The 25777-nt window shown below is 46.0% G+C and overlaps 4 protein-coding genes across 5 annotated transcripts; 3 read left to right on the forward strand and 1 right to left on the reverse strand.

Moving 5' to 3' along the window:
- The first annotated feature begins 509 nt into the window (after positions 1–509).
- zyx (zyxin) lies at positions 510–7335 on the forward strand. The gene is made up of 8 exons (XM_019869168.1): positions 510–651; positions 1195–1290; positions 2256–2777; positions 3415–3556; positions 3656–3825; positions 4301–4479; positions 4611–4731; positions 5782–7335. Exons 1-8 carry the CDS (start codon positions 538–540, stop codon positions 5881–5883), a joined length of 1446 nt encoding a protein of 481 aa, XP_019724727.1. The 5' UTR covers positions 510–537; the 3' UTR covers positions 5884–7335.
- Positions 7336–7875: 540 nt separating this feature from the next.
- Positions 7876–16295, forward strand: kel (Kell metallo-endopeptidase (Kell blood group)). Its single transcript, XM_019869108.1, has 17 exons — positions 7876–8025; positions 9732–10056; positions 10144–10371; positions 10456–10577; positions 11503–11661; positions 11729–11800; positions 11874–12062; positions 12505–12665; positions 12747–13011; positions 13088–13186; positions 13255–13332; positions 13679–13785; positions 13859–13948; positions 14166–14233; positions 14310–14467; positions 14582–14671; positions 15157–16295. The coding sequence occupies exons 1-17, from the start codon at positions 7951–7953 to the stop codon at positions 15301–15303; spliced, it is 2433 nt and encodes an 810-aa protein (XP_019724667.1). The 5' UTR covers positions 7876–7950; the 3' UTR covers positions 15304–16295.
- A 662-nt stretch (positions 16296–16957) lies between these two features.
- On the reverse strand, positions 16958–18833 carry emg1 (EMG1 N1-specific pseudouridine methyltransferase). Its single transcript, XM_019869114.1, has 5 exons — positions 18643–18833; positions 18445–18546; positions 18023–18164; positions 17464–17669; positions 16958–17370 (listed from the first exon to the last, which is right to left on the reverse strand). The coding sequence occupies exons 1-5, from the start codon at positions 18790–18792 to the stop codon at positions 17257–17259; spliced, it is 714 nt and encodes a 237-aa protein (XP_019724673.1). The 5' UTR covers positions 18793–18833; the 3' UTR covers positions 16958–17256.
- Positions 18834–18995: 162 nt separating this feature from the next.
- nop2 (NOP2 nucleolar protein homolog (yeast)) lies at positions 18996–25402 on the forward strand. 2 transcript variants are annotated; one of them, XM_019869112.1, is made up of 15 exons: positions 18996–19098; positions 19982–20106; positions 20204–20246; positions 20332–20399; positions 20570–20871; positions 21351–21582; positions 21895–22094; positions 22626–22803; positions 22907–23047; positions 23531–23670; positions 23749–23838; positions 24133–24255; positions 24326–24423; positions 24499–24635; positions 24718–25402. In XM_019869112.1, exons 2-15 carry the CDS (start codon positions 20001–20003, stop codon positions 25137–25139), a joined length of 2280 nt encoding a protein of 759 aa, XP_019724671.1. In that variant the 5' UTR covers positions 18996–19098; positions 19982–20000; the 3' UTR covers positions 25140–25402. The 2 variants fall into 2 exon arrangements, with proteins under 2 accessions (XP_019724671.1, XP_019724670.1); XM_019869111.1 differs by having other exon boundaries at positions 19003–19098; positions 19947–20106.
- Positions 25403–25777: the final 375 nt, after the last annotated feature.

The following is a 25777-nucleotide window of genomic DNA, read 5'->3' on the forward strand; positions in this document are numbered from 1 at the left end:
CCAAGGGCGAGAACGCGCATGACCGTGTGCAGCGAGTGGCGAAACATGCCGCAACGCGCCTTTACGAGTCATAAAGACTTGAAAGAATTGATTAGCAGCAGGTTGTGAGAATTAACTTGATAGTCAACACAAATAATGAAGTGGTTGTGTAAATTAGCCCCCTTCCCTCGCGTGAACTGAGAGGTGAATTTGAGAGCAAACGATAACAGAAGTTCGCGTCATGTTGAACCTTCTGCAGGGGTTTTGTCTTTTCCTCTAATCTTGGCTTCTGGGTTATGAATGTCTGTGAAGGATAGTAGCAGTGTTCCCTCCCAAAAATGGATGGGAAAAAAATTTGAAATAGCCTTCACCTTATGATATAATCAGCATATCCGCAGCCGCCGAAATCCCGCCCGCCTGTTTTTCCTGCCTCCCAATGGGCGTCGGCACGGTGATGCCACATGTCCTTGACCTTGGCTGTTGCAGTATGTGATTTCATTTGAACCCCCTCCGTATTGTCCCTAGATTTCCCACCCCCTCCTCCTCCTCCTCCAATGGATGACGACTTGCCGGCCCCTCCCCCCGAATGCCAGATCACACCTCTCGCCTCGGACGCCCCCCCACCGGCCTTCCCGGCCACCTCCACCCGCCGCCACTGTTGGGCACCCGCAGGTAAGCCTTGATGGGCCCCTCGTCAAGTCCAAACTTTATTGCAGATACACACTGAGGCCACAGCACAGCAAAAAAAAAAAAAAAAAAAAACTAATGTAGATCCATCCATCCATTTTCTGATCGCGGGGCGTGCTGGAGCCTATCCCAGCTGTCATCACCTAAAATGGTTGCCAGCCAAGCGCATTACTAATGTAGATGAATAATATAGAAGTGCATATTTCAATCAAGGTGAAGAAAGTATGGCTGAAATGATGACTGGAATAACTTTGCTGAAACGTATTCCATGCCGTTTGTCTCTGCTGCTTCATGATGACGAATGACATCATTGAATAGTCACATTCAAAATGCCTTTCTTCACTCTCGTCATAAATCATATTTACATCTTTTTTTCCTGACATTAGTCTTAAGCTAGCTTTGATTATTTAGACTCAATGGTTTCTTGATTATCACCTAACAATGATCTGTACAGTATTTGATTCATCCTAGTCCTTTTTATGTGTATTAATGCTCTGTGTGTGTTCCCCCCCTTTCAACCTCTAACAGAGAACTATGGCCAAGCAAACAAGCCTCGATAAGCAGATCGACTCTCTTACAAACATGCTTTCAGAAATGGAGTCGCGGGGGCCCTTCAACCCAAAGGTACCAAAGCCGAGGTGACGGTGAAAACTTGGATTAAAAAATGATGAGTCTAGAAAAAGATTCGGACCGAGGAAGGAAGCAGAACAAAGGCTGGTCGGTCAGTGGAAATAATTTGGAGTTATGCCAGGTCTGCTTTTATGAGTCTCAGTTCAGGTGGAATGCTCAATGATAAGTGAACTGCACACACAGCACATTTGGGTTGGCACAAAAAAAATAAATAAATAAAAAAAAGTGAGAGAGACTCTTGCAGGGAACGTTGCACACCGAGTAGAGCGTGAGAGTGCGATGGAGCCAGAATGTGCTGCCAAAGACTCGGGGAGACGTCCATAAATGGAGTGTGTTTAGTCCAAGCGGGAGATGCACAACCGGGTCAGAATAATGTTTGCTCCGAATCCACAAAATAAATGTCAGAAAGCTGGAGCCCTATCGAGAAGCTCCAAACATGAAGTGGACCGTTTACTTGATTGTAGCGCTTCATTCAAAACTGTTGATCCGTTGTGGCGCCTTATATGACCCTCTTCTGGTGATGCATTATCTAAACTTTTTTATTATTATTTTTAAGGAATTCAGTGATTTGTATTTAAAGGCCCTTTTCACATGTTTACAGAGAACTGGTGAAAAATGTGTGGACTGTATTACGCAATGGCATCGCTGCTTCCCCACTACAAGAGAACTTCGGCGACGGCATTTGCATCAGCGGTTATCTGGTGTGCATGCCGTTGTCTAGCTAGCTATGCCTCTAACCTGATTTCAAACAGTCAGCTAGCGGCCGATTCAGAGCGCCTCGTTGTCATCAGTGACTGTCCGCACGTCCAGCCCCTCTGAGGCTTATTGTATGGACTTCTTTTCGGTCATTCATATTTGGCAGTGGTGTTCACAAGACACTTTGAGGGACTTTAAATAGTTTAGTTGCTTTATGAACTGAAGGGGATGTGAAAGTTTTTGTTTTTTTTCCCCTCTTCCAGTTGCCGAACCAATCCTCCAATGCACCGTCACCCAAGCCAGCCGGGCCCCCACCAACAGCCCCCAAGCCAGCCCTCTCTTTCCTCCCCCCTCCCGAGATGGGAGACCGTCCGCCTCCTGCGCCCTGGGCAGAGGAATTGAAAGCCCGCACCAACCGACAGGGCAACCACAATTCACCCCCACCACCGGTGGCCAAGTCCCCATTTGGAGCAAGAATAACCACCTCGTCTTCATCACTGGCGAAAAAACTCAACCAGAACCTGAACCAGTCTCCTTATTCGGGCGGCGGTCCGCCGAAAACGTCCCCCGCAACAGGCGCCAACACTTTCCCCGCAGTTCCAGCCTCTCCGCCTGCACCTGTTGCTTCTCCAAACAACATGGCCGCCAATCACGTGAAGAGTCCTCAGTACGTCAGTCAGAACCAAAACCCGCCCGCCGCCGTGCCTCCTCCCCAAACTAAGACCGTGGCTTCGCCTCCACCCTCCTCCTTCAATCAGCCAATGAAATCTCCCCCAGCAGCCTCGGTATGTTCAGCACGCGTGTGCGCTTGCGTGCACAAGGTGCTTTCAAAAACATGCTGAAATATTCCCTTGAACCTGATTTTACTCTTTGTGCATGCAAACTGCAAAATATGAGCTTGATGACTGGGTGGAACACCCCAAAAAATGTTAGCTTCTCATGAGCACTCTGTGAAATTTTATTTCGCAAAATTAGTTAGCGAGCTGGCTGTCAACTGTTTCACATCTCTAGCTCAAATTTCTAAGAGGTTTTAAGTCAAATGACATGTCACTAAGCTTCACAACAACTATCAACACATAATTCGACGACAGTTCTGAAATCTAAAGGTGCATATTTGGTGTCAATATTGAAACTGTTTGAGCCTCCATTGAAGACTGAAAAAAAGAGCATTTCTTAAAGGGCCGGTTCCCCCATGATGACGGCGTGCACAGCAATTTCAGGAACAACCGTTTCCCAACTTTCATCGCGCCAAAACACAGAGTACTTTCCATTCGAAACACGCCCCAGCATACCAAAAAAAAGTCACAAATTCTCTCCTATTGAAAATAATGACCTCTACACAATTTACTCACAAATCAACTCGGTTGAGTGCAAAGAAACAGAAAAATAATGAGATCCAATGCATTGCTTTTGTGTGGGCAGCCATCACCCCCTGGTCCGGCGTCAACCTCAGGAGGCGGCGTAGTGCTCAACATGAAGGAAGTGGAGGAGCTGGAGCGAATGACCAAGGACTTCATTAAAAACATGGATGCTCACCCACCCGTCGGCCCCGCCCCTCTCACCGGTACGCGCTCGACGTCTTCACCAAACTACTGGACGCAACAAATATTCATGTCGTGTCTTATCTGACTGACTTGTCGGCCCGACTCCACGTTCGTTTCAGACGTTTGCGGCAAGTGTGGCGAGGCGCTGTCCCGCACGCAGCCGGCCGTGCGAGCCATGGAGAAACTTTTCCACTCCAACTGCTTCTGTTGCGTTACATGTCATCGTCCCCTTCAGGGCATGCAGTTCTACGACAGGGATGGCGCCCCTGAGTGCGAGGAATGCTACATGGTGAGAGGACCAGTTCTGCCTTGTATAGAATATCGTGTGAATTTTAGTTTTTTTTTTTAAAAAATCATTAATTTTGGCAAAGTTGCAACAACAAGGAGTCTGAGGCCATTGCCATATTTGGCTGAATAAAATTCTGATAACTGATGAATCGGCCGATTAATTGGAAAATATACACCCCTTTCCAAGTTTGTGCACACGAATTTCATCACGTCCGTGAAATTAAGTCCCCTTGTAACACACTTGTCACAAATATTTTCCCCCCTGGCAAGCCAACAAAAAAATACAATACACTCTTTCTTTGATACATGGTTCATATTTATTTATTTATTTATTTTATCTTAAAAACCTGCGTAATAGTCAGGGTGAGACCGATGACCGACAATCTTGTGGGGCTTTGCCGTACAGAGAAAACAAAAAGCAAAAAAAGGAAGGCACCGTTGTCATCGAAACAAACTTGATGTGTTTTCCTCCTCAGAATTCCCTGGCGGTGTGCTCCCGATGCGGGGAGAGAATCACGGACCGCGTGCTGAAGGCCGTCGGTCAGTGTTTCCATTCGCACTGTTTCCGCTGCAGCACCTGCTCCTGCATCCTGGAGGGGGCGCCCTTCATCACCGACGACAACAACAACCCCTACTGCGTCCAGGATTACCACAGGTGCACATTGCCGCCATTCTCATGCATACCGACGAGGCGCAAAAGTAAATCGGCGATGAAATGAGCAGCTGGGCAGCGCAAACCAGGCGGCATGTGCAGATGTCACTGAGTTGACTATTTTTGGATTCCAGGCGCTTCTCCCCGCTGTGTGTGAGCTGCAACGAGCCCATTATTCCAGCGCCGGGCAGCGAGGAGACGGTCAGAGTCGTCGCGCTTGACAAGAACTTCCATCTCAAGTGTTACCGCTGCGAAGTAAGATGGCATTCCAAAGTTATTTCTCATGTAGTCCCCCCCTCTTCCCCTCCTCACAAAAAGTGCGGGATGTTTGGCTTTCGGGTGAAATTTCAGGACGAGCTTGAAATGCATTCAAACTTTTACAGGTGAACTCAATGTGACCTTTTCTTAGCACCATGTCCAGCTGTGAAACGTTACAGTACTTTTTGCACACGTTCCTGTTCTCTAAGCTTAAATTCACAACGGGCATTTGACCCTTGAGTCGGCCAATAAAAATGTCCTGGTTCAATTTGAACTGGTGTTGAAGCGGTCGTCCTGCCACTGAGTGCTGCCCTACAAGAAGCCTGGGATGCCGTCCGTCAGCAGACAATAAGTCGCCTTGCCAATAGCATGAGACGTCGTCGTCAGGCTGTAATTGATGCTCAAGGGCACATGACGAGTTATTGAGACGTTGACATTTTTTGTTGCGATGTACCCGCCATTTCTTGTTGACTTTTCTTTTCATGCCTTGCTTGAGATGAGGAAATCACCAGTGCATCTTTCCACTTAAATGTCCTCCTTTCAGGATGTGATGTCACCGGAGCTTGAACTTTTTACAATTTCCATAAATTTCATGGGAAAGCCAAATATCCGGATCTTTTTATGAGTCGTGTTGGTGTAAGGTGTTCATAAAGAAATTTGATAAGCCTCTCCTCTGTTTCAATTGACATCTCTGGTGCTGGAACCATGATTCATTTGTGCGAGTCCACTTGGTGCAACAGCTCTCTAAAAGTGTGATCGCTCCTGTTTAACTGCAGACCAATGAGCAGATCTAATTTGATGCCGGGGAATGGAAATTTCCATTGCGATTCCATAATTGCTTGGTCTAAAAATGTCCCGGTTACTGAAAGTTCTCATTCGAAAGAACGTTAGTTTTATGTCATCGACATGTTTGTGATCTGCTCCATTTCTCCAAATGCGAACACCCGAATGAACATCCTCTCATTTCATAACTTTTGCCAAGGCTTCTAGTATGGACGTTGGAAAATAAGGTTGACGTTGGATTCCGTGTTGTGTTGCTTTCCTCAGGACTGCGCTCGCCCTCTCTCCATAGAAGCGGATGAGAACGGCTGCTACCCGCTGGATGGTCGCATCTTGTGTATGAAGTGCCACGCCAAGCGAGCCAATTAGACGGCGCAGTGAACCTGTAGCTGCCCCCCACCCCCACCCCAACCCTTCCCCACTCCCTGCCCCTTTTCCGCTTAAATCTGAACCAAATCCAAAAGCGCGGGTTCCTTTCAGCGCTCGGCCTTTGCGACACAGGGCTTTATTCAGTGTTCCGTGTGAATGTCCCACGTGAAACCAGGGTGCGTTTTTTTTGCATGTTGTGCTGCGTCCTCTCGTCTTCGTTCGATCCACTTTAGTGCAGAGGTAATGTACTGCACCGCCGCAGATCTCTTAATGTCGATTTTTAGCCTTCTCGTTGCCATATGTTTATGCTACAAAATGCTCCGCGTTATCTTGCACAGACTGCTTGGATCAAGAGAGCAGTCCCGTCCCGTTGGGATCGCTCCATCTGCTGCTGCTGCTGCTCTCGTGGCCTATAAGGATGAACGCGTACGGTCGGTTCTCTCAGCAGGAGCCTCCTGTTTGTTCGTTGCCACTTGAGTTTGGCTGCCGGCTGGGGACCTCAGCAAATGCGGCCCTCCTCGATAACACTTAATTCACAAACCAGTTCAGAGCCACGTTCATCTCTTGGACGCGTGCTGTGAGCCGAGCAAAGCTTGAGCAGCGCAGATTCCGTTCCGGGGATCTCATCTTGTAGCTCAAAGTGTCACCAGCATGCCTCCAAACAGGACCTGTTACGTGATTATTCCTGAAATTTGTCTTGATCGTTAAGCACACAATTGTAGGCGCCGTCTTTCTGTTGCATCGCATGAGAGAACTTCTTTGCTTTAACTAACATAATATATGGACCTTTTTGATTATTATTTTTTTAAATTCCTACTTAAGTTTGATGTCCTATCATTAGGAACTAGCTTTAAAACTTTTAAGGTAACACGTTTGAGCATAGTGACCAAATATTTAGGCGCTGTTTTATGGAAGCTTTTTAAAAATTTTTTTTTTATAAATATCACATACTCATTTTTGAGCCCCGTATTTTGACCTTAATCTCCTCTTAAGGTTACATCCATTATCTTCCATTATTCACCATTTCTGCTTCTGAATTATTTTTTTTATCGTACTGTATTTCTTGACAAAGTGTATGTCCTCACTCCTAGCTCGGCGTTTGTGCCTTCATCACAATGGACGCCGGGTAACAACCATCGACATTCATTCCTCACCGAATCCGGTGCGGGAAAACATGACAAGTTAGTGACTTCGCGTTGCATGCTCGCTGCGTACTGTAGGTGCCGGTATTCCTCAAGTATTATTAGATGGGCTTCTGCACCGACAGTTTTAAATGCCTTTGCGTGCTCAAATACTTCTGACGATGCCTATGTTTATCCTCTGTGATGTTGCCTTGTCCTTTTTGTATCCCTTTTTTATACAAGCAACTGTTTGATATGTATGAATTTATGTGTCAAAGAAACATTTACCCCCCCGCCCCCGTTCAAAAGAATAAATGAATAAAACGTTGGATGTTTTTTGTTTTCTTTCATGACGTAGCCATGTGCACAAAGTGTCTTTGTGACACGCACACAACGTATTTCCCCACCTTCCCCCGTTGACGAAAACGCACCGCGCTGTTGGTGGACCCCACAAGTCTCGTATCAGTCGCCAGCAGCTGTGTGATGCGCTGATAATGACGACTGTGCGCGTGTGTGCTCATCTTGGACTGTTTACATTCTATAATTTGTTGGCGTGCAACAATAATCAAAAGCCGTTGATTGGCCTGCATTTGTCCGTCCGCTGTTTTGTTGCCAGGCCTTTGATATCTATAAACAGGCGTATCCAATGTGGCATCTTGGAGCCTTGTTTGTCTGCACTTCATCAACCGCAATGTGTCCTGAAAGTACCCAGCCATTCACTGAAAATACTGTCTGGAGTGTATATGTGCAGGGGAGTGTTTTTTGGGGGGTTTGTGTGTGTGGTGGTGGTGTCTTCTTTTTTTTATCAGGCTGGCAAGAAAAAGACCTCAGTGATAACGGCAGATAAAGAACTGAGATGACAGCTGTGTGACGGAGGTGGAGGTGGTGGTAGTTGGGTGGGGGGCGCTGAAGCTGGAACACATATGTAAGACATCAAATGTAAAAGATGGACTCCGCCGGCAGAGAAACGCAGCAAGACGTCCAAACGCTGAGAATGAGTGAAACGCCAAGAGGGCTTCAGGTAGGACAGAAAATCTTGTTGTGTATGTCTAGCGCAGGCTATGTCGGGTCTTTTATTTACCACGGTATCAGGAAGTGTCTCTTGGCTCTGGCAACGGCCTTCCCTGACCATAATAGAAGTAAACCTAACAAAGGATATGCATGATAAACAACTTCCTTCAGCCAGCACCCCCTGACAGAAAAAACTCGGCGTCAAAATACTACGGTATTGAGACTCTTCCATAATTTGGCAAATAACAAAGCTAACCTACGTATTAATTCACGCTCCAATTCAGGTTTTTAGCATCTAGTTTTTGAAAGTGGACTTTCAACTGCACCCATCTGCTGCCATCTTGCACTTCTTATCCTCCATGGAGCAGCAAAATGTCCAGCCGACAAGGCGAAACGGTCTTTGGTCATCGAAGAACTTATTAGACCATCCTTGTCTCGTCAGTTTCTTGTTCATTTTGTCTGGTGCAACAAAAAATGCGTTTGTTTGGACCAGTGTAATGATGACAAAAATGGCTCGTGAGATCTGATATCTAGCCAGTTCCCTTGGTTTTCGTCATATAAACCAAAATTACAATCAGTCGCTGTGGCATTGTACTACCGACAACCATGCTTGGGCACACCATGATGTCTTTTCTGTTAGTCACTTGATACGCATTTAGAAGTCCTGTGCTATTTTTTATTCCTATTTTTTTTTTTTTTTTTTAAATTTCATTGGGACAGTGCACATTAATCAACACAAGAATCAACAGTGTAAATGTGCTGGACTTAGCATAAATGCTAGTAACGCTAGCCAGTAAAACAAACAAGAACCTGAAGAAATCTGGCAACGGCCTTCCCTGACCATAATAGAAGTAAACCTAACAAAGGATATGCATGATAAACAACTTCCTTCAGCCAGCACCCCCTGACAGAAAAAACTCGGCGTCAAAATACTACGGTATTGAGACTCTTCCATAATTTGGCAAATAACAAAGCTAACCTACGTATTAATTCACGCTCCAATTCAGGTTTTTAGCATCTAGTTTTTGAAAGTGGACTTTCAACTGCACCCATCTGCTGCCATCTTGCACTTCTTATCCTCCATGGAGCAGCAAAATGTCCAGCCGACAAGGCGAAACGGTCTTTGGTCATCGAAGAACTTATTAGACCATCCTTGTCTCGTCAGTTTCTTGTTCATTTTGTCTGGTGCAACAAAAAATGCGTTTGTTTGGACCAGTGTAATGATGACAAAAATGGCTCGTGAGATCTGATATCTAGCCAGTTCCCTTGGTTTTCGTCATATAAACCAAAATTACAATCAGTCGCTGTGGCATTGTACTACCGACAACCATGCTTGGGCACACCATGATGTCTTTTCTGTTAGTCACTTGATACGCATTTAGAAGTCCTGTGCTATTTTTTATTCCTATTTTTTTTTTTTTTTTTAAATTTCATTGGGACAGTGCACATTAATCAACACAAGAATCAACAGTGTAAATGTGCTGGACTTAGCATAAATGCTAGTAACGCTAGCCAGTAAAACAAACAAGAACCTGAAGAAAACAAGTTGGCCGAATAAAATGTATTCACAATTGGGCGAGCCAAGCTTCAGCTTTTTCCATTGCTGCTCGTCCCAAAATATTCATAAAACAGTACTGGCGGCGGAGGACGAAAGTAGCGGCAGCAGCTAGCATTGTTGCAACTGAACAAGGATTGTTTGTTTCCTCAACTTCATAGCCTGAGCGATCAGTGCAACCGTCATCACAGCCAGAACCTGAGAGGCGGCTTTCCACCCCAGCTTTGTTTCAGCTGAAACTCCCCAGCCAAGACCCCGCAGAGGCCCAGCCACCAACCGAGCTGGAGCTTCAGAAGTTGCCACTCCGACGACGACAAGACCTCGAGTACCAGCAACCTGCTGAACAAATTAAACCGGCATGGAGAAAGTGCGGCTGTGCGCTCTCCGTCGTCATTTTGGGCTTCTGTTTGTGCGCCATTTTCCTTGGGATGGTTTACTACATAAATCACTTTCTTCGTCGCGGGAACCAAAACCAGGAAGTTCTCAGTGGGCCAACACACACACACACACACACACACGTCAAATGCAGATATCAGCCATTGGTCTCATTCTTTTCCCATTCCTTCCTTGTAGTAAGCCCTTGTAACTCCCCAGCTTGTCAGAAGGCCTCGGTGCATCTCTCCATCTCCGCGGACCCCTTCACGCACCCCTGCGACTACTTCCTGTTCTCGTGCGGACCCGACAGACCTTCTCCATCCAAAGTCCAGGGACACCAGAGAGGAAAATCCAGAAGAGATGTCAAAGAGAAGAGGACGCTGGACAGAAAAACGGAACTGCTGCAGTACCTCAGGGAGATTTTGGGTAAGGAGTTTTGCGCCATTTTCGATGATTCAAACAAGACCCAAATGAAACGGGGATTTTTCACTGGATGGTGTTCATTTCCAGAATCAAATGACGGGCTTGCAAGTTCAGCTGTGCAGAAAGCGAAAGAGTTCTATCGCAGCTGTTTGGACACCAAGTCTCTGGATATTGCTGGAGAGGAGCCTTTCCTCGCACTCATCCACAAAGTGAGTCAATGAATGACACGCGACACCGACCGACGTATTGGGACACATGTCCTATTTGGCCTTGGTTTTCACGTCGGGCGACATGACCAAGTGTCCACGTACTTCTCTGACAGCGCTAGCGTTGTCCACTTGAGTAAATAAGTGCCATACCTCAAATAGACACAAACATACAGGGAATTTGAGATACTATTTATCGTAGCAATCAATTCTAAACGTTCAAGCAAGAGGCCATTTTACAGGTAGTCATTTTGTTGGTGCCAGGACTGAGCTCGACAGTGACCATTTCATACTGACTTTTTAAAGAAATGCAGATCTTAAAGGTTTTGGGCAAATTAGATTCACTGGATTTTTCCAGAGTTTGTACCAATTTTTGTGTGTGTGTGTGTGTGTGTGTGTGTGTGTGTGTGTGTGTGTGTGTGTGTGTGTTAAATGGGTCATGTCAGTAGACTCGTTAAAATCACTTTTTGTGAAGCGAATCACTTTTCAAATCATTTTATTTCTACTATCTTTATGAAAAATGAAAACAATATTCTTTTTAAAAATGACTATGAAAGTGCTGGGGCGGCTCGGTGAGCTAGTGGTTCCCGCGCCGACCTCACAGTGCAGAGGACGTGGGTTCGATCCCAGCTCCGACCTTCCTGTCTGGAGTTTGCATGTTCTCCCCATGCCTGCGTGGGTTTTCTCCGGGTATTCCGGTTTCCTCCCACATTCCAAAAACATGAATGGCAGGCTGATTGAGCACCAAATTGTCCGTAGATGTGAGTGTGAGCGCGAATGGTTTTTCATCTCTGTGTGCCCTGTGATTGGCTGAAGACCGGTTCAGGGTGTCCCCCACCTACTGCCCAAAGACAGCTGAGATAGGCTCCACATCGCCCCCCCACTTACATTCCCACTTCCTGTGTGTTTTTTTTCTCTATGGCTGCAGCTTGGAGGGCGGTCAGTGTCGGGTCCGTGGAATCAGACCGACTTCAACTCCACCCTCAGCGCGCTGATGAGAGACTACGCCACCTTCCCCTTCTTCAACGTCTACGTCGGCGAAGACCCCACGAATGCGTCCGACGAGACGACCAGACGATACATCCAGGTCCATCTTGTATATTCCTATGCCACGGACAAGTGGCGTTGTTTTGACGCCGTTGCTCCGCTGTCAGATCGATCAGCCCGACCTGTTGATCCCGATCGAGTGGAACAACGAGACCAAGACGTCTCGAGTTACAAGGGAGGTTGGTTCAACGCCACGCCGGCGTGTCTCCACGTTGGGATACTGACGCACTCTTGCTCCTCATCCTCGCATAGACGCTGCTTCCTTTCTTCGCTTCGTGCGATAGGTACTTGGCGCTGCTGGGGGCCCCGCCGGACAGCAGCATGGTCCACATTGGCACGTTCATCTCGCTGTCTTCCAAGCTCGCTGTGGCCATGGCACCCTTGAGCCATCGCAGGGCCAATGGGCAGCTCTATCAGCGCTTGACCATCAAGGAGCTGCAGGTCAACACCCCCACCCCACCCCCACCCCCGGCAACACTATTTACATTGCAACCGCTTTTATTTGACATTACTTGAGGGACTTTGGAGCTTTAGACGGGCAATCGGTAGCAAAAATAGGAAGCGCGATGCCAGGTAACGAGCGCTCACGCACACAATCAAATGATCTGTATTTCCATTCAGGGTGCCGATTGGGAATTTTGCAAACGGCCAGTCCGTTTGGTGGCCGTCCAGCCACCCGTTGATTGTTTCAAATGATTTCCTCGAAATTTTTGTCATCCGGACCTTTCCGGTTACTATGAATTTCCTCCCGCGTTCGGTTGGTGATAGTCCACGGTACAAAATTGGGTTATGGTAATCCCCCTGGCACCGAACTCTACCCCCTTTAATAGTGCCAATGGGTTTCTGTGCTGTTGTATCAATCTCTCCTGATGCGTCTCCACAGCGTAAGGCCCCGGCTGTCGACTGGTTGGGTTGCTTGCAGGCCGCTTTCCATTCACAGCCGCTCATGGAAGACGACCACGTCCTTCTGCACAACTTGCCTTACATCGTGCAGATGTCTCGCATCATCAGCAAATGGCTGAACGGCCACGAGCTGAGCTCCAGGTACTGTAAGTGACCCGCAGTGCACATCCACCTCACGCGCTTTCCCCGCTTAGTCTCAGGACACGCTGTCATTCTGCTCAGCGGCCCCCTCCACACGTTCATGGTGCTCAATTTGCTGCACACCTTCCTGCCCGCCCTGGACTCCAGATTCTCGGACACGGCAAATAATTTGTCAGTGGTTCTGGGCCAAGGAGAGGTGAGGCAACGCGATCTCGACTCAAAGACAGACGCTTTGAGTGAGGTCTTTACGACAGCCCCTCGCTGGAAACGCTGCGTGCTGGAAACCGAGCGAGGCTTCGACGGCGTACTGGCATATCTGCTTGGAGAAAATGTCCCCGGTGGGGAGGTGAGATGACATTGCGCCGACGTTTGGAGCTCATGAACATGAGATATTTCCAGCCGACGTCTTTGTTGTCTGGCAGGCTGAGGAGCTGATTGAAAATATCCTGTCCTCCTTCAAGTCACAACTCCACCAACTCAAGTGGAGCGATCAGAAGACTCTCCAGTTAGTTTTGAGAAAGGTGATTTCAAGCACAAGTTTGCCTTTGAAACACACGACGGATATGAATCGTGGCTTTTCTGCCCTCAGGTTCAGTCAGTAACTCCCAGAATTGTGACTGCTAAAGAAAAATCCAGCAAGGCTGAGCTTGACCTGCGTTATTCTGAGGTAAATGAATTTCCGGAATAGACTCCTAACTCTATAACGCCGGAATGGGTCAACCCAGTTCTAATACGGGCTTATTGAGCTTCCCGATTTTATGCTGCAATCTTGTTCATTCGTTTTTAGTGTAGGGAAAGGACCCATATTTTGTAAAATGGTCACCACACGTCTCACTATAAGGAAGCAGAACTCGAGGGTATATCCGAGCAAAGCTGCGAAATGATTCAATGGGAGTGGGGTCCCACCTCGTGCATCGTGTCGTAAAATTGCTTGGCGGCAGTCATAAGCGCATTAACAAAAAAAAGCCCAAATGTGAAGATGATCTTTCACTCCACTCTTGCCCAAATTCCAGGTGTCGGTCAACCTCACCAACTTCTTCTCCAACTACCTGCAGCTGCTGTCCTTGCTCCAAAAGCGGCGCAGTCGACTCTTGCACGAGGACAACGATGGCGCCGATGTGTACGTTTTCTCATGGACATTTCACGTGGTGTACATTCATCCAAAACTTTGTTGTCATATCGTTGCTTTCAAGTCTGTCCGTCGCGCCGTCTCTTCTGGGCAATGAGCTGATCATCCCCATGGGAATTTTTATCCCACCTCTCTTCCATCCCACATATCCGAGGTAAGGAATTTGCTTTTGTGTCATGATGTTGTGTAACATTTTGCAATGTATTTTTAGGGCTGCCATAAAAATGAGATGATTAATCTTCCTGGAAACGTATTATTTTTCTTCCACTTTGAAGTCTGTGAGTTTTACTTGTAGACTGTTAAGTCTTGTCAGTGGGCATGCGGCTTGAATGTGATCCCTGAGCTACCATTTGCTTCCTCTCTTAAAACAGAGCTGTGAATTACGGCGTGATGGGTTTCCTTCTGGCCAAAGACCTCCTTCACGTGCTCTTGCCCGACAGTAAGAAGGCTTCAGATGTCAACGTAAACGTAGCCGCATTGATCCGCCATGACGGCACCTTTGTGTCCTTTTGTAGTTTACTCCCAGAGCGAGACGGTGGGCACCGTGGGCCAGTGCGTGTGGTCCCGCTATCGCTCGGTGACCAACAAGGAGAGCGGCGAACCGCTTGGGCTTCTTGCCGCTCAGCAGCAGGAGGTGTGGGTGCAGTTTTCGGCACTGCAGATCGCGCTGGAGGTCTGAAATCTTGATGTTTTTTTCATTATTATTATTATTATTTTTTATTTATTTATTTTTTTGCATTTGTACTGCACATGTGTAAGAGGATCACAGCATGTTTTGTAAACGCAGGCGTATCAGCAGAGTGTGAAGACGCAATCGGCAGACACGTCCATCTCGGGATTCTCGCACGCCCATCTCTTTTTTATGGCGTTCTCTCAGGTGCTTCTTCTTTTTTATTCGGCTCACCTCACTTCATTGGCGTGGCCTTCAAATGAAATGTCTGATTCCACATTTTGCCAGGAGAGAAGTTTCGCTCTTCCATCCGGGGCTTTGCTTTATTTCTCAAGCTTTTCCGAGCGTTGCTGTAACTTCCCTACAATTTACAGCTTTTTTTATTCTATCCAGATCTTTTTTTGAAACAATTTCCTGGGGGCACGTTACAGCCGAGATGCACTGACATGCTGTAATTGTGTCTGTCGAACTCACTCCGATCAGACAAAGGCTGGTGAAAGCAAAATGATTTAATTAAAAAAAAAAAAAGTTCTTAACTTATCTTCTGCAGAACAGTTGCTAAATATAGCAACAGCCGTTACTTTGGTAAAAAAAAAAAAAAAAAACTCCTGACAAACATGAAATTCATCAATAAAATTTATAAATGGCTTTTTTTTTAATCTCACCAATTCACACGTGTCCTCCTCCCGCAGGTCAACTGTGACGCTGACCGCTACCACCACTTGATGCCTTTCGAGCCATCCTTCCTCATCACAGCCATTTGCGCCCAATCTCGTCTTTGTCCCACAAAGCTGCAATGCCCAAAAGCGACTCCTTGGTATTCGTCACACAGATGCTGAAAGTGCTCAAAGGAGCGATCTGCATTGCTTTTCACAACTCAAAACAGTTCTCGGGTGCCTTCAAAACACGTTTGTACTTTGTCCCGTTGAAATTAGCCTGTTTTAGTCTCGTGTCGGCCCACAGACCGCTCGGCCCATCGCTGGGCGGGCTCTCGTTACCATGACGACCGGCGGGCTGGATTTCAAGAGCTGAGCGCGTGCGTTCCGGTTGGCACTCGGTGTCGAATGTGGGTCGGAAGCAGAGCCCAGAGTGTGGAGAGAAAGAAAAAAAAGAGACGAGCGTTCTTCAGGACAACGAAAGCATTTTGACCGGTAACATCCTCGGTTCATACACTCAACCGTGTGCACGTCGCGCATGGAGAAATTACCAAAATCAATTACGACCGGAGTTTCATCCACATTGACAACTTAAGTAAGAAATCAAGTGCAGAAGCTAATGCTATTTGTATCCCCAAAAAATCTTTGCAGCCCTGCTTACCTTGCACAGAGTTGCTGCGTGGCGCATGACATTGCCAAACACCAATAGCCCAAGAACACTCCCATGCTTACGTGAAGCTAACAATAGTATCGCTGTTAGCTAATGCTAATCTGTGCTCCCTGCAGCTCCGCTTACCTTTTCGCTTTGACGTGGTCGTGCTTCGAAACCACCGTTTGAAAGTGACTCTTTCAATCTGGAACATTGGCTTGCCTAGCTGCTAAGTCATCGATGGAGAAACTAGCGCAGATCGCTCCAGACATACAAATATTTGGATATAAAGACTTAAAAAGTCCGATTTCTATCATCTGTCCACTTCAAGAACAACACCGGTCTATCCCGCGCTGCGCTGTAACATTGTGTACAAAGGCAAACTTGTGTTCCATTCATACAAGTGATGATTTAAAATGACTTATTTTTCTATTATGAGCCTGGTTTGCGTGCTGTATTATTTGCACAGTTATGTTCAGTGTTCACTTGTGTTCTGTTGTAAAATAAACTGTCAAGGTCCATTCAATGAAAGTGAGCTTTTAATTTATGTCGTGCCCTGGGGCGTACTTAACAATTAGGACCACTTTTTTTTTTTTTTAAATTCTCATGGGTCCCCAATATTCTTATAAAAACGGATTGGAAGACTAACTTGTCGCTCTGTTAGGGAAATGAATTATCCCAGTAGAGTAGGGATGTCGATTGGAGAATGGTGGTTTTTTTTTTTTTTTTTTGCGCGGTCCCTTTATTTTTTTCTGCGGCTGTATGAAAGTGCACGTTCTCTCAATTGTTTGAAGAGGTTTGCGATTTAAGGGTTTTTTAAACCACCACCTCCCTGAGGTGGGTCAAATTTTCTCCGGAATAAGCTGTTTTCCGGGGCTACCCCGGAGCAAATTTGCACGTGTGACCGCTCCACTGGCGCAGCGCCGGCGTAGCACCGGAGCAAATTTGCATGTGTGACCGCTCCACTGGCGCAGCGCCGGCGTAGCACCGGAGCAAATTTGCATGTGTGACCGCTCCACTGGCGCAGCGCCGGCGTAGCACCGGAGCAAATGTTGCCGTGTGAACACCCCTTTAGCCCCCTTTGGCAACCGTTGACAACCATTGGACTCAAGTGTATTTCCATATGCAGTTCTGTTGTGTATTCATGGAAAACATCTTGTGAAGCCTTTACAACATGTCCTGGTTGAATAGCTTTTACATTTATTTTCACCAGCAGCACAAGAAAAAAGTCATTTAAATGCATTTGTATGAATTGATCATACAAATTCCACAATCTTGATGCAACAGACATGGGATAGGCTTCTTTTTGGGAGCAATTACTGTAGAAAAATGTTTGTAACAACATTGTAATCATACAAAACGGGATGCAGGTAATGTCCACGCGTATGAAATTTGGTGCAACGCGTTAAACGTGTGCCACCAATCCATACCAAAAAAAGAATAAAAATTGTTGATGTTCTGCCCCATCAGCTGCTGGTCAACAATGATCATAAGACGCCCCAAACTTCCTCAAAAGCCGAGCACATTTTGGCACAGGTGAGTGCGGCGGAGAGCGGGTAGTTACTGATGGACACCGTCTTCTCTGTGTAGTCGACATTTATCTGTAAAAGACGCAGATGAGTAAACAACGACTGGGCGTTGACTGCAGATGCAGAGGGGAGGGGGGAAAAAAAGGGGGGTGCAGCACGACTCACCGCTCCATGTGCGAAAGCACCGATCACCACGGCAGCCGGCCCCTCCGGCACCACAGTGCGGGGGCACACGGCCTCTCCGGCAGAGAAAGAGGTGGAGATGCGCGGACAGCCGGGGGGAAGGTGGTCCGATACGGGATTTTTTATCATTCTCAGGAGCCTCTGAGGACCGTCAGACGCTCGCACGCTCAGCTTGTGCAGCAGCTGAACTGAAATAGGAAACAAGTGGGAATACATCAGTACGTTGACGGGGGCCAAATAATTCACAAAATTCAAATAGACGTTGGGGCAGTATTTTTTTGCTATTTTGCAAAGGCTCCAACTCGGGGGGGAAAATATACCTATAGGACTAAAACATTACGTATAATAAATTTGATATTGATTATTGTACTACAGATTAATTTACCGGTATATTGCTTGTGTTTGTTGGAGAATACACTGGAAGGTGACCTGAGTCTAGCGCAAATCTTAAATTTTGGTCGGAAACACACAAAATCAAGGTATCACGCTATTGTATCACAGTCAGTGTTCTATAAATAGTGTTGAAACAGTGTTCGTTTACCCATGAGGCCGCAAAAGCGCGGAAACGTTCTTGGGATGCGCGTCTGCGGGTTGATCTCTATTAAGGCGTTTTTCTCAGTGTGGATGTAAACTTGCAGCAGGCCCGCTCTGTTCAGTGGACTGTCCATCAACATGAGCAGACACTATTGAGAGAAAATTCATGCTTACAATTCATCTGCACACAAAATGCAGATCAACATGACTTGGACACCGACTCATTCAAATTACTCAGTTTACTTCCCATAGCAGGTTCTAAGATCTAATTTTATTTCAAGTAGTGATTAGCAAACTATTTGTAAATTAGACTATGTATGACTTACTATGCAACTACCACTCTTATGCATGATACCGCGACGTAGCGTGGGTACAAATGTTGATATGCTTCATTCACATGAGAGCTGACAAGTAAATATATATGATTGCCTGATGTGTGATATCCGGTCTGATATCTCCTGGATTTCTTCCACTTTTGATTATGATGTTTTTGTGTTGGTCGCAGTTCAGCAACTCAAACGTTTTCCCAACCTGTAATAGTTAAAAACGGCATCATTAAAAAAACTTAAGTTTTACTGCAATATTTCATGCACTTCAATAAACTGTAGGACTTCGCCGAGGTTTTACCTTGACGGTCTCTAGCGAGGCGCCCTCCAGAATAACAACAAGACGCCTCTCCGCCATGCGATCGTGCAGGCTGCGGAGATGTTTGGCTGGCTTTGGTTCATAATCGTCCAAATGCTCGAGTCCACGCTTCTTCCCGTCGGCGGCCGCCATCTTGCCTTCTCCTGTGTACAACGGTCGCACGACGTCCACGTCACTACAGGGGACTACGGACGCCAAAATGAATTACAAAAATATAATTTTACACGGCTCTCGGATTTACTAAGCGTGTAAAATAAAGCATTTTTTTCCTTTAAAAACACACGCCCTTATCAGAACCGAGGAATTTGAGTGCGTCGATGCGCTAAAAGTTTTCACTCACTCTTGCGTCACTACTGTGCACCGGAAGTTCATCTACAACGTGTCGTGAAATTCACGTGTGTGCTTTTGTCCAACTTGTAATTAGAAGTCGGATAAAACGTAAGTGAAATATTGTTGTTGATTTTCTGACAAAGAATTCGGTCGCTCTCATAACATAGTTGGATATATTGATGTGTGCTCGGTGTGTAAATGATGCTAATTACACTCAATTTTTTGCAAACAGCTAGAGCGTCTAATCCTTGCACGATTAATGTACACTTTCTGTCAAATGGTAGCTTGTAGTCAGTTTTAAAGCAAGGTGCACAAATGACGGTGGACAATTTGGTCACGGCGTGAAATCAAATTGCTTTTTGGCTGATATGTATCTACACCGTTTGTGAAGGACTGTTCCGTGTTTTTACTTCTTTACTCCAAGTTACCGAATAGACCAATCCATTTTCAATCAATATATAGTTTCGAAATTATATCCCGAGTGGTTGCTATTTTACCGAAGCGTGGAGCATCGTAATTTAATTATTTAGAATTTAACCAGTAATAGTATTGTATGTCAATTACATTTTACATCTACTGTATTACGCCGTTTACATTACTAGGTAAAAGTAGATCCAATCCAAGAGTTGTGTGGTAAAAATGTTACTTTACAAAAACAATAGTGCTCGATATCGATTTAACAATAGATGTATTATTGTGGTTGCGTTCCATTGCCTGCATCAAACTGGCGGGCATTCATATATGTAGCCCCACCGGTCTTGCTGAACAAGGTCAACAAAATATGAGAAAAACTTTTGAAACGTTTGCTGAATCTCACAAGACTGATAATGGATAACATATGTCAAACAATTAAATCCACTGATTTTTAAATTCAAATGACTTAATTTAGGCACAATATCAGATCTTAGATTCTTGAACAAGGAAACTGCATCTTCATTGGTTGTTATTTTGCCCAGGTGCTGAGCATCCTGTATATTTTGGTCTTTTCAAGGTGTCTTTAGCGGGGAATCATGGGCCGTAAGTTGGATCCCACCATCAAGGTGAAGCGAGGTCCCGGGCGCAAAGCCAGAAAGCAGCAAGGCGCAGAGACAGAGTTAGCCAAGTTTATAAAAGATGGTGACTATGTGGTTTTTTTTTTTTTCAAGATTATTAAACGATAATAAATGTGGTCATGTATACGCTGATTTGACTGACTTTGGCTGTCTTTCTGCAGATGAATCGCAGCCAAAACGTTTGTCGAGAAGAGCCAGGAAAAGGTCAGCGATGATTGGATTGTATGACGTGACTGTGCACTATGTTCATCTGCATCATACTCATTCATGTCATGATTTATTTTCACAGGAACTTAAAAAGAGTGGCCAACAATTTGACAAAGACTAAAGAGGCTGCTGAGGAACAGACTAAGAAGGGTAACTACAGCACGACTCAAAATTCCTGTACAAAGTCATTTTACAGTGAACTGCAATTGTTAAATTTGAAATCACCAACCGTACAAAGGGAAGTAGTCATTTGGGTTTAGGAAGAAATTCTGGATTCCGTACGTGGCTTTTCATGGCCGCACATGTTTTGGTCTCCGAAGGCTTCACCGACGAGAACAGTAAATGGCTGAAGCCGGCCAAGAGGAAGCGCAAGCTGGATCAAGCCGAGAGCGAGGATGACAGCGACGAGCACTGGGAGGAAGAAGACGATTATGATGAGAAGAAGGCGGAAGTTGAACAGCCGCCGCCAAAGGCAGGAAAGAAGCAAGCGAAGATGAACACGCAATTGGGAATGAAAGAACTGGAGGAAGATGACGGCGATGATGATGATGACGACGACGATGATGAAGAAATGGTCGATGACTATGGTGCACTTGATGAAGAGGAAAGTGATGGCGAGGAGGTACGTGAAATAAAACGTGTCTATTTGATGTTTCGGTACTTTTTGCACGACTTGCTGTTCCCGAAAAAGGAGCTGAAGGGAAAAATTGACCGCAACTGTTTTGCTCCATGAATGGGCCAAAACAAAACAGTTCTCTTCGTCGCGCTGTTCACGTTTTGACATCGTGAAACCAAAATGGCACCTAACAATTAATCGATGATACTAAACAGTCAGGATGTTGGCAGACGTAAGTGGCCACGGAAGTGTCACGGAATGTCATCCATCAGCAGGTTGCAATCGGGGACGAGCAGAGTCACAGAACAGGTCTCGATGTAGATGTCTTTGGAAATATGGAACAAAAACCTGTTGTGGTTTTTGCACTTGCTGAAACCACAATGAGGACAAACGCGATTTTGAACATGTATTCATACTGATTTGAATAGCATTTCTCAGATACTCATTCCCGCTTGTTTCTTTCTTTCTTTTTTTTTTTTTTCAAGCTTCTTCCCATTGAGCGCGCAGCCAAGAAGCAAAAGAAGCTGCAGCAAACGATGGGGCTCGAGAGTGACGACGAAGATGAGGACGAAGATGAGGACGAGAATGAGGAGGACAGCGACGACGACGTCAAAGGCGGCGAGAAGAAATCAGATGAAGATGAAGAAACATTACAGACCAACGTAGACGACTTGGATCAGTTCAGGCTTCCTAAGGCGGAGGAGAGTGAGAAGGAAGGTGAGTGAAGTTACCGTAAGTTGCTTGTTATCACCTCACGCAGACAGCCTGATTTCGTTTTGGTCCTTTTAAAAAAATAAAAATAAAAATTATAAATCATGCATTTTATGAGACAGTATATGATGTCATGTATTATGAGCAAAAAAAAACAACTTTTGGCATGTTTTTCACCCAGGTCCAAATTGTGCGACTTTTCGTTGTGTTGGGAGGAAATAACCCCCTCCCCTCCCTTCCAGCCGCTCTATTTTGTTTTTCTTAAGTGACGATACAAACCCAACTCTTCTTCCTGCGTTTGTCACCTGCACAAAACAGGAATCCTGCCCATCGACCTGAAGTCGATTCACCAAAGAATCAAGGACAACGTTGATGTCCTTTGTAACTTCACGTCGAAAAGAGAGTCGGGGAAAGACAGGGGACAGTACATCGCTCTGCTGAAAAAGGATCTTTGCACCTACTACAGCTACAACGAGTTCCTCATCGAGAAGTTCATCGAGCTCTTCCCTCTTTCGGAGGTGCGTGTGTGTTTGCAAACACTGGTGCCGGGACTTGCGAGTGAAAAGGAAGACTAGATGGTGGCCATGAACTCGGCTCGCGTCACAGCTAGCAGGGGGGTCGTCAGATAGTGAGGAATAATTCTTAAAAACAAAAACTGACACTTCTATTTGTTTATTTCATTTTAAACTAAACCTAAAACAAGTGTGTTTAAAATCACCGCAAAACGTTGCCTTTCAGAAAGTCCGCTCGCTTTATGCTGATCGCTGATATTTGAACACAAGCGTTTCAACAATTCATCTGACTGCAGTTTACCGAGTCACTGCGGAAACTTTTTCATGTGTGTCTGAATTATACTGCCCCCTGGTGGCCAAGGTGCGCACACCAGAAGTAGAGCAATGGCACGCTGGAACGGAATTTTGTCATTTCTATTCCTTTCATTGCAGACATTTTATTTCTCACGGAAGTGAAGGCACCGCCGTACACTCCACATAAAAAAACATTTCCTCAATCGTGGGAGAGATTTCAACAGAAGTTTTTGTCACTCACAGCTGGTGGATTTCCTTGAGGCAAATGAAATTCACAGACCAGTCACCATTCGGACCAACACGTTGAAAACCAGGAGGAGGGACCTCGCTCAGGCCCTGATCAACAGGGGAGTGAACTTGGATCCACTGGGAACGTGGTCCAAAGTGGGTTTAGTCATTTACGACTCCTCTGTCCCGATCGGTAGGTTTATCATCCTGTCAACCGTGATGGAGTTTTATCCCGAGATGAAAATGACTACGGGGATGTTTCCCGAAAATGACTTTGTCGCCGTGTTATGACACAGGTGCCACTCCGGAGTACCTGTCTGGTCAGTATATGCTGCAAGGCGCCTCCAGCTTCCTGCCAGTCATGGCGCTCTCGCCACAGGAGGGGGAGTCCGTGTTGGACATGAGCTCAGCCCCAGGAGGAAAGACCACCTATATCGGTAACGGATTGAGCCAATTATACACCTGCGTTGTCGTCCAGCGAGATCACCAAAAAGGAGCCCAGAGTTTTGATTGTCGTTGTCAGAGGCGAATTATTTGAACACTGGGTTTCTTATTGGTTTGGTGCAAAGTGGGAGAAAAGTCGACATGTCACTTTTCACCATCGCGGTCCATGTGACAGCCCTACTACCAAAACCAAAGCAGGTCATGCATTTTAACACCAAAATGTTCAAGCAAACCATCTACTCTTGTTCAATAAAAGTCAGTGAGCTTAATGCTAACATCATGTGAAATGTTATAGACGGGCTAGCAGAAGTTAGCATGAATGTTCGGTTATTTTTTTAAAAAAAGCAACACATAGAAACGGTGCATGTTGGAGAAAACCCAAAAGACGTTATGGTTGGTGCACGCTGTAACAAGACAACTCTTTTGTATTGAATGCGATTCGACTGAGTGCGAAATGGCTTTTCTGCCAACCGCAGCTCAGCTGATGAGAAACACGGGGGTGATCGTGGCTAACGACGCCAGCGCTGACAGACTGAAGAGCGTGGTGGGCAACATCCACCGTCTGGGGGTCACCAACACGCTGGTGTGCAACTACGACGGCAGGCAGTTCCCAAAGGTGACGCGCGGTGTGCATTTCTTGAAACGCGGACGCTGCTCCTGATTGTTGCGTGCTAAGACTTTATGCAAAACGCAGGTGCTGGGGGGCTTTGACCGAGTGCTACTCGATGCTCCGTGCTCTGGCACAGGCGTCATCGCGAAAGACCCCGTTGTGAAGACCAGCAAGGTAAACCGCCACTTACTCTCTGATGTATGGACACTTAGACTTTGGTTATGGCATGTGCAGTATTTTAGGACCGATTTTGTAACCTTGTTACGTTGGAGTATTACAATCAAGACGTGGGTGATTCGATTGGGGAAATTGTGTCAGGTTGAAGTTGAAATGTTCAGTCAATTCCACGAGAATAACGTTATTTAAAGTTAGAATTTGAAAACGTCTTGTAACCTTCGAGACTTTGTTCCTGCGACACGAAACCATTTCTACTCAATCGCAGCAACGTCGGGTTTGCTTTCCCGATAGAGCGAAGCCGACATCCTGCGCGCCGCCCACCTGCAGAAAGAGTTGCTCCTGTCCGCCATCGACTCGGTCAACGCCGAATCCACGTCGGGCGGATATCTGGTCTATTGCACGTGCTCCATCATGGTTTGTGTCCCGCGTCCGCAAAAAGCACACTTTGCAAATATAGTTGGGTTGACAAAAAGTCTTGCGCCAGATGGAGGAGAACGAATGGGTGGTGGACTACGCGTTAAAGAAACGGAATGTCAAATTGGTTCCCACCGGACTGGATTTTGGCAAGGAGGGCTTCACCAGGTAACAAGACCCACTCTGTCTTATTATATTTGATTTGATTTGATTATTGTCATTCCCATTGGTATCTTGATTCAGGTTCAAAGTGCGTCGGTTCCACCCTTCCCTGCGGCTCACCAGGCGTTTTTACCCCCACTCTCACAACATGGACGGCTTTTTTGTGGCCAAGTTTAAAAAATTCTCCAATGTGATTCCAGCTGCACCCGCAGCGGAAGGTAAACGCTGCTCACCGCACAGCATGCTGGCTTTCAGAATACGAATTGATGAATAAATCATCTTTTCTTGTCCCTAATACAGAAAAAGAAAAGGCAGACGCTCTTGATGAAACAGAGGTGAACAATTCTCCGAACAACAAAGTGGACAAAACCAAGAAGGGCGTCCCCGGTAAGGCTGGCGAGCCAAAGCAGGAGGCCAAAACCAACGGAACAGCAGCCAAGAAAGGGCCTCACTTCCAGGCTAAAGGCAAAAAGAATTCGCCTGCTGGACCCAAAAAAGCCAAGAGGGCCAAAATGGATGGAGAGGCTGTGACGGGAAAAGACACCAATGCACCGACGACGGCAGAGATGAAAGCAAGGAAGCCAAAGGCTGGGAAGAAGACTCGGAGCAGTTTTGGGAAGAAGCAGGCCAACCTGGGGAAAACACCCATGAAAGCAAAGAATAAAATGGCAAAGAGGAAGATAGTCAACAAAAAGTGGACACAGAAACAAGCAAGATCATGAGCATTTTATTCTTGAAATGTTTAGATGGTTATTAAAAAAAAAAAAAGAGCTCTGTTGGGTCACTTCGGAGCTATCAAACAATATCTTCACAAACGATTCAAGCAAAGCTCTCAAGTAACTACAAACGTATGTATTTTGTGTCGGGTTTTCTTTTATATAATGAAAAAGCAATTCTGTTTGGCCTTTGACTGAAATACAGTACGTGAATGGGATTTCTTGTGTAAACCTGACACAATATATTTTTAAAAGATGTTCGTTCATCATTCTGCAGTGTTTGTTTTCCATAAACTTCGTCCGTCATCCAGTTTTCATCGTGCTTATTCTCATTTGGGTCACAGTTAAACTGTAGCCTGGCCCGGGGGATTTGGGGGACCGCTTGGAATGGTAACCAGCCTCTTCTACCGTCAATTTAATCCATTCATACTTTATCCATGTGAGGGTTGGGTGTGGACTAAATCCTGTTCCAGCTGACTATGGTCAAGAGAAGCTGGGTCCACATCCTGAACCAGTCGCCAGCCAGTCACAGGGAACGTCAATGATTTCCCACAAGTACATGGAGAAAATCCATGCAGATACAGGGAAAACACAGGGGGCTGAGTTTCGAACCCTGAGGCTCATAACTGAGGCAGAAATGCTCA

Source organism: Hippocampus comes, unplaced genomic scaffold (assembly GCF_001891065.2).
Source record: "Hippocampus comes isolate QL1 unplaced genomic scaffold, H_comes_QL1_v1.1 scaffold67, whole genome shotgun sequence".
Classification (NCBI taxonomy): Eukaryota; Metazoa; Chordata; class Actinopteri; order Syngnathiformes; family Syngnathidae; genus Hippocampus; species Hippocampus comes.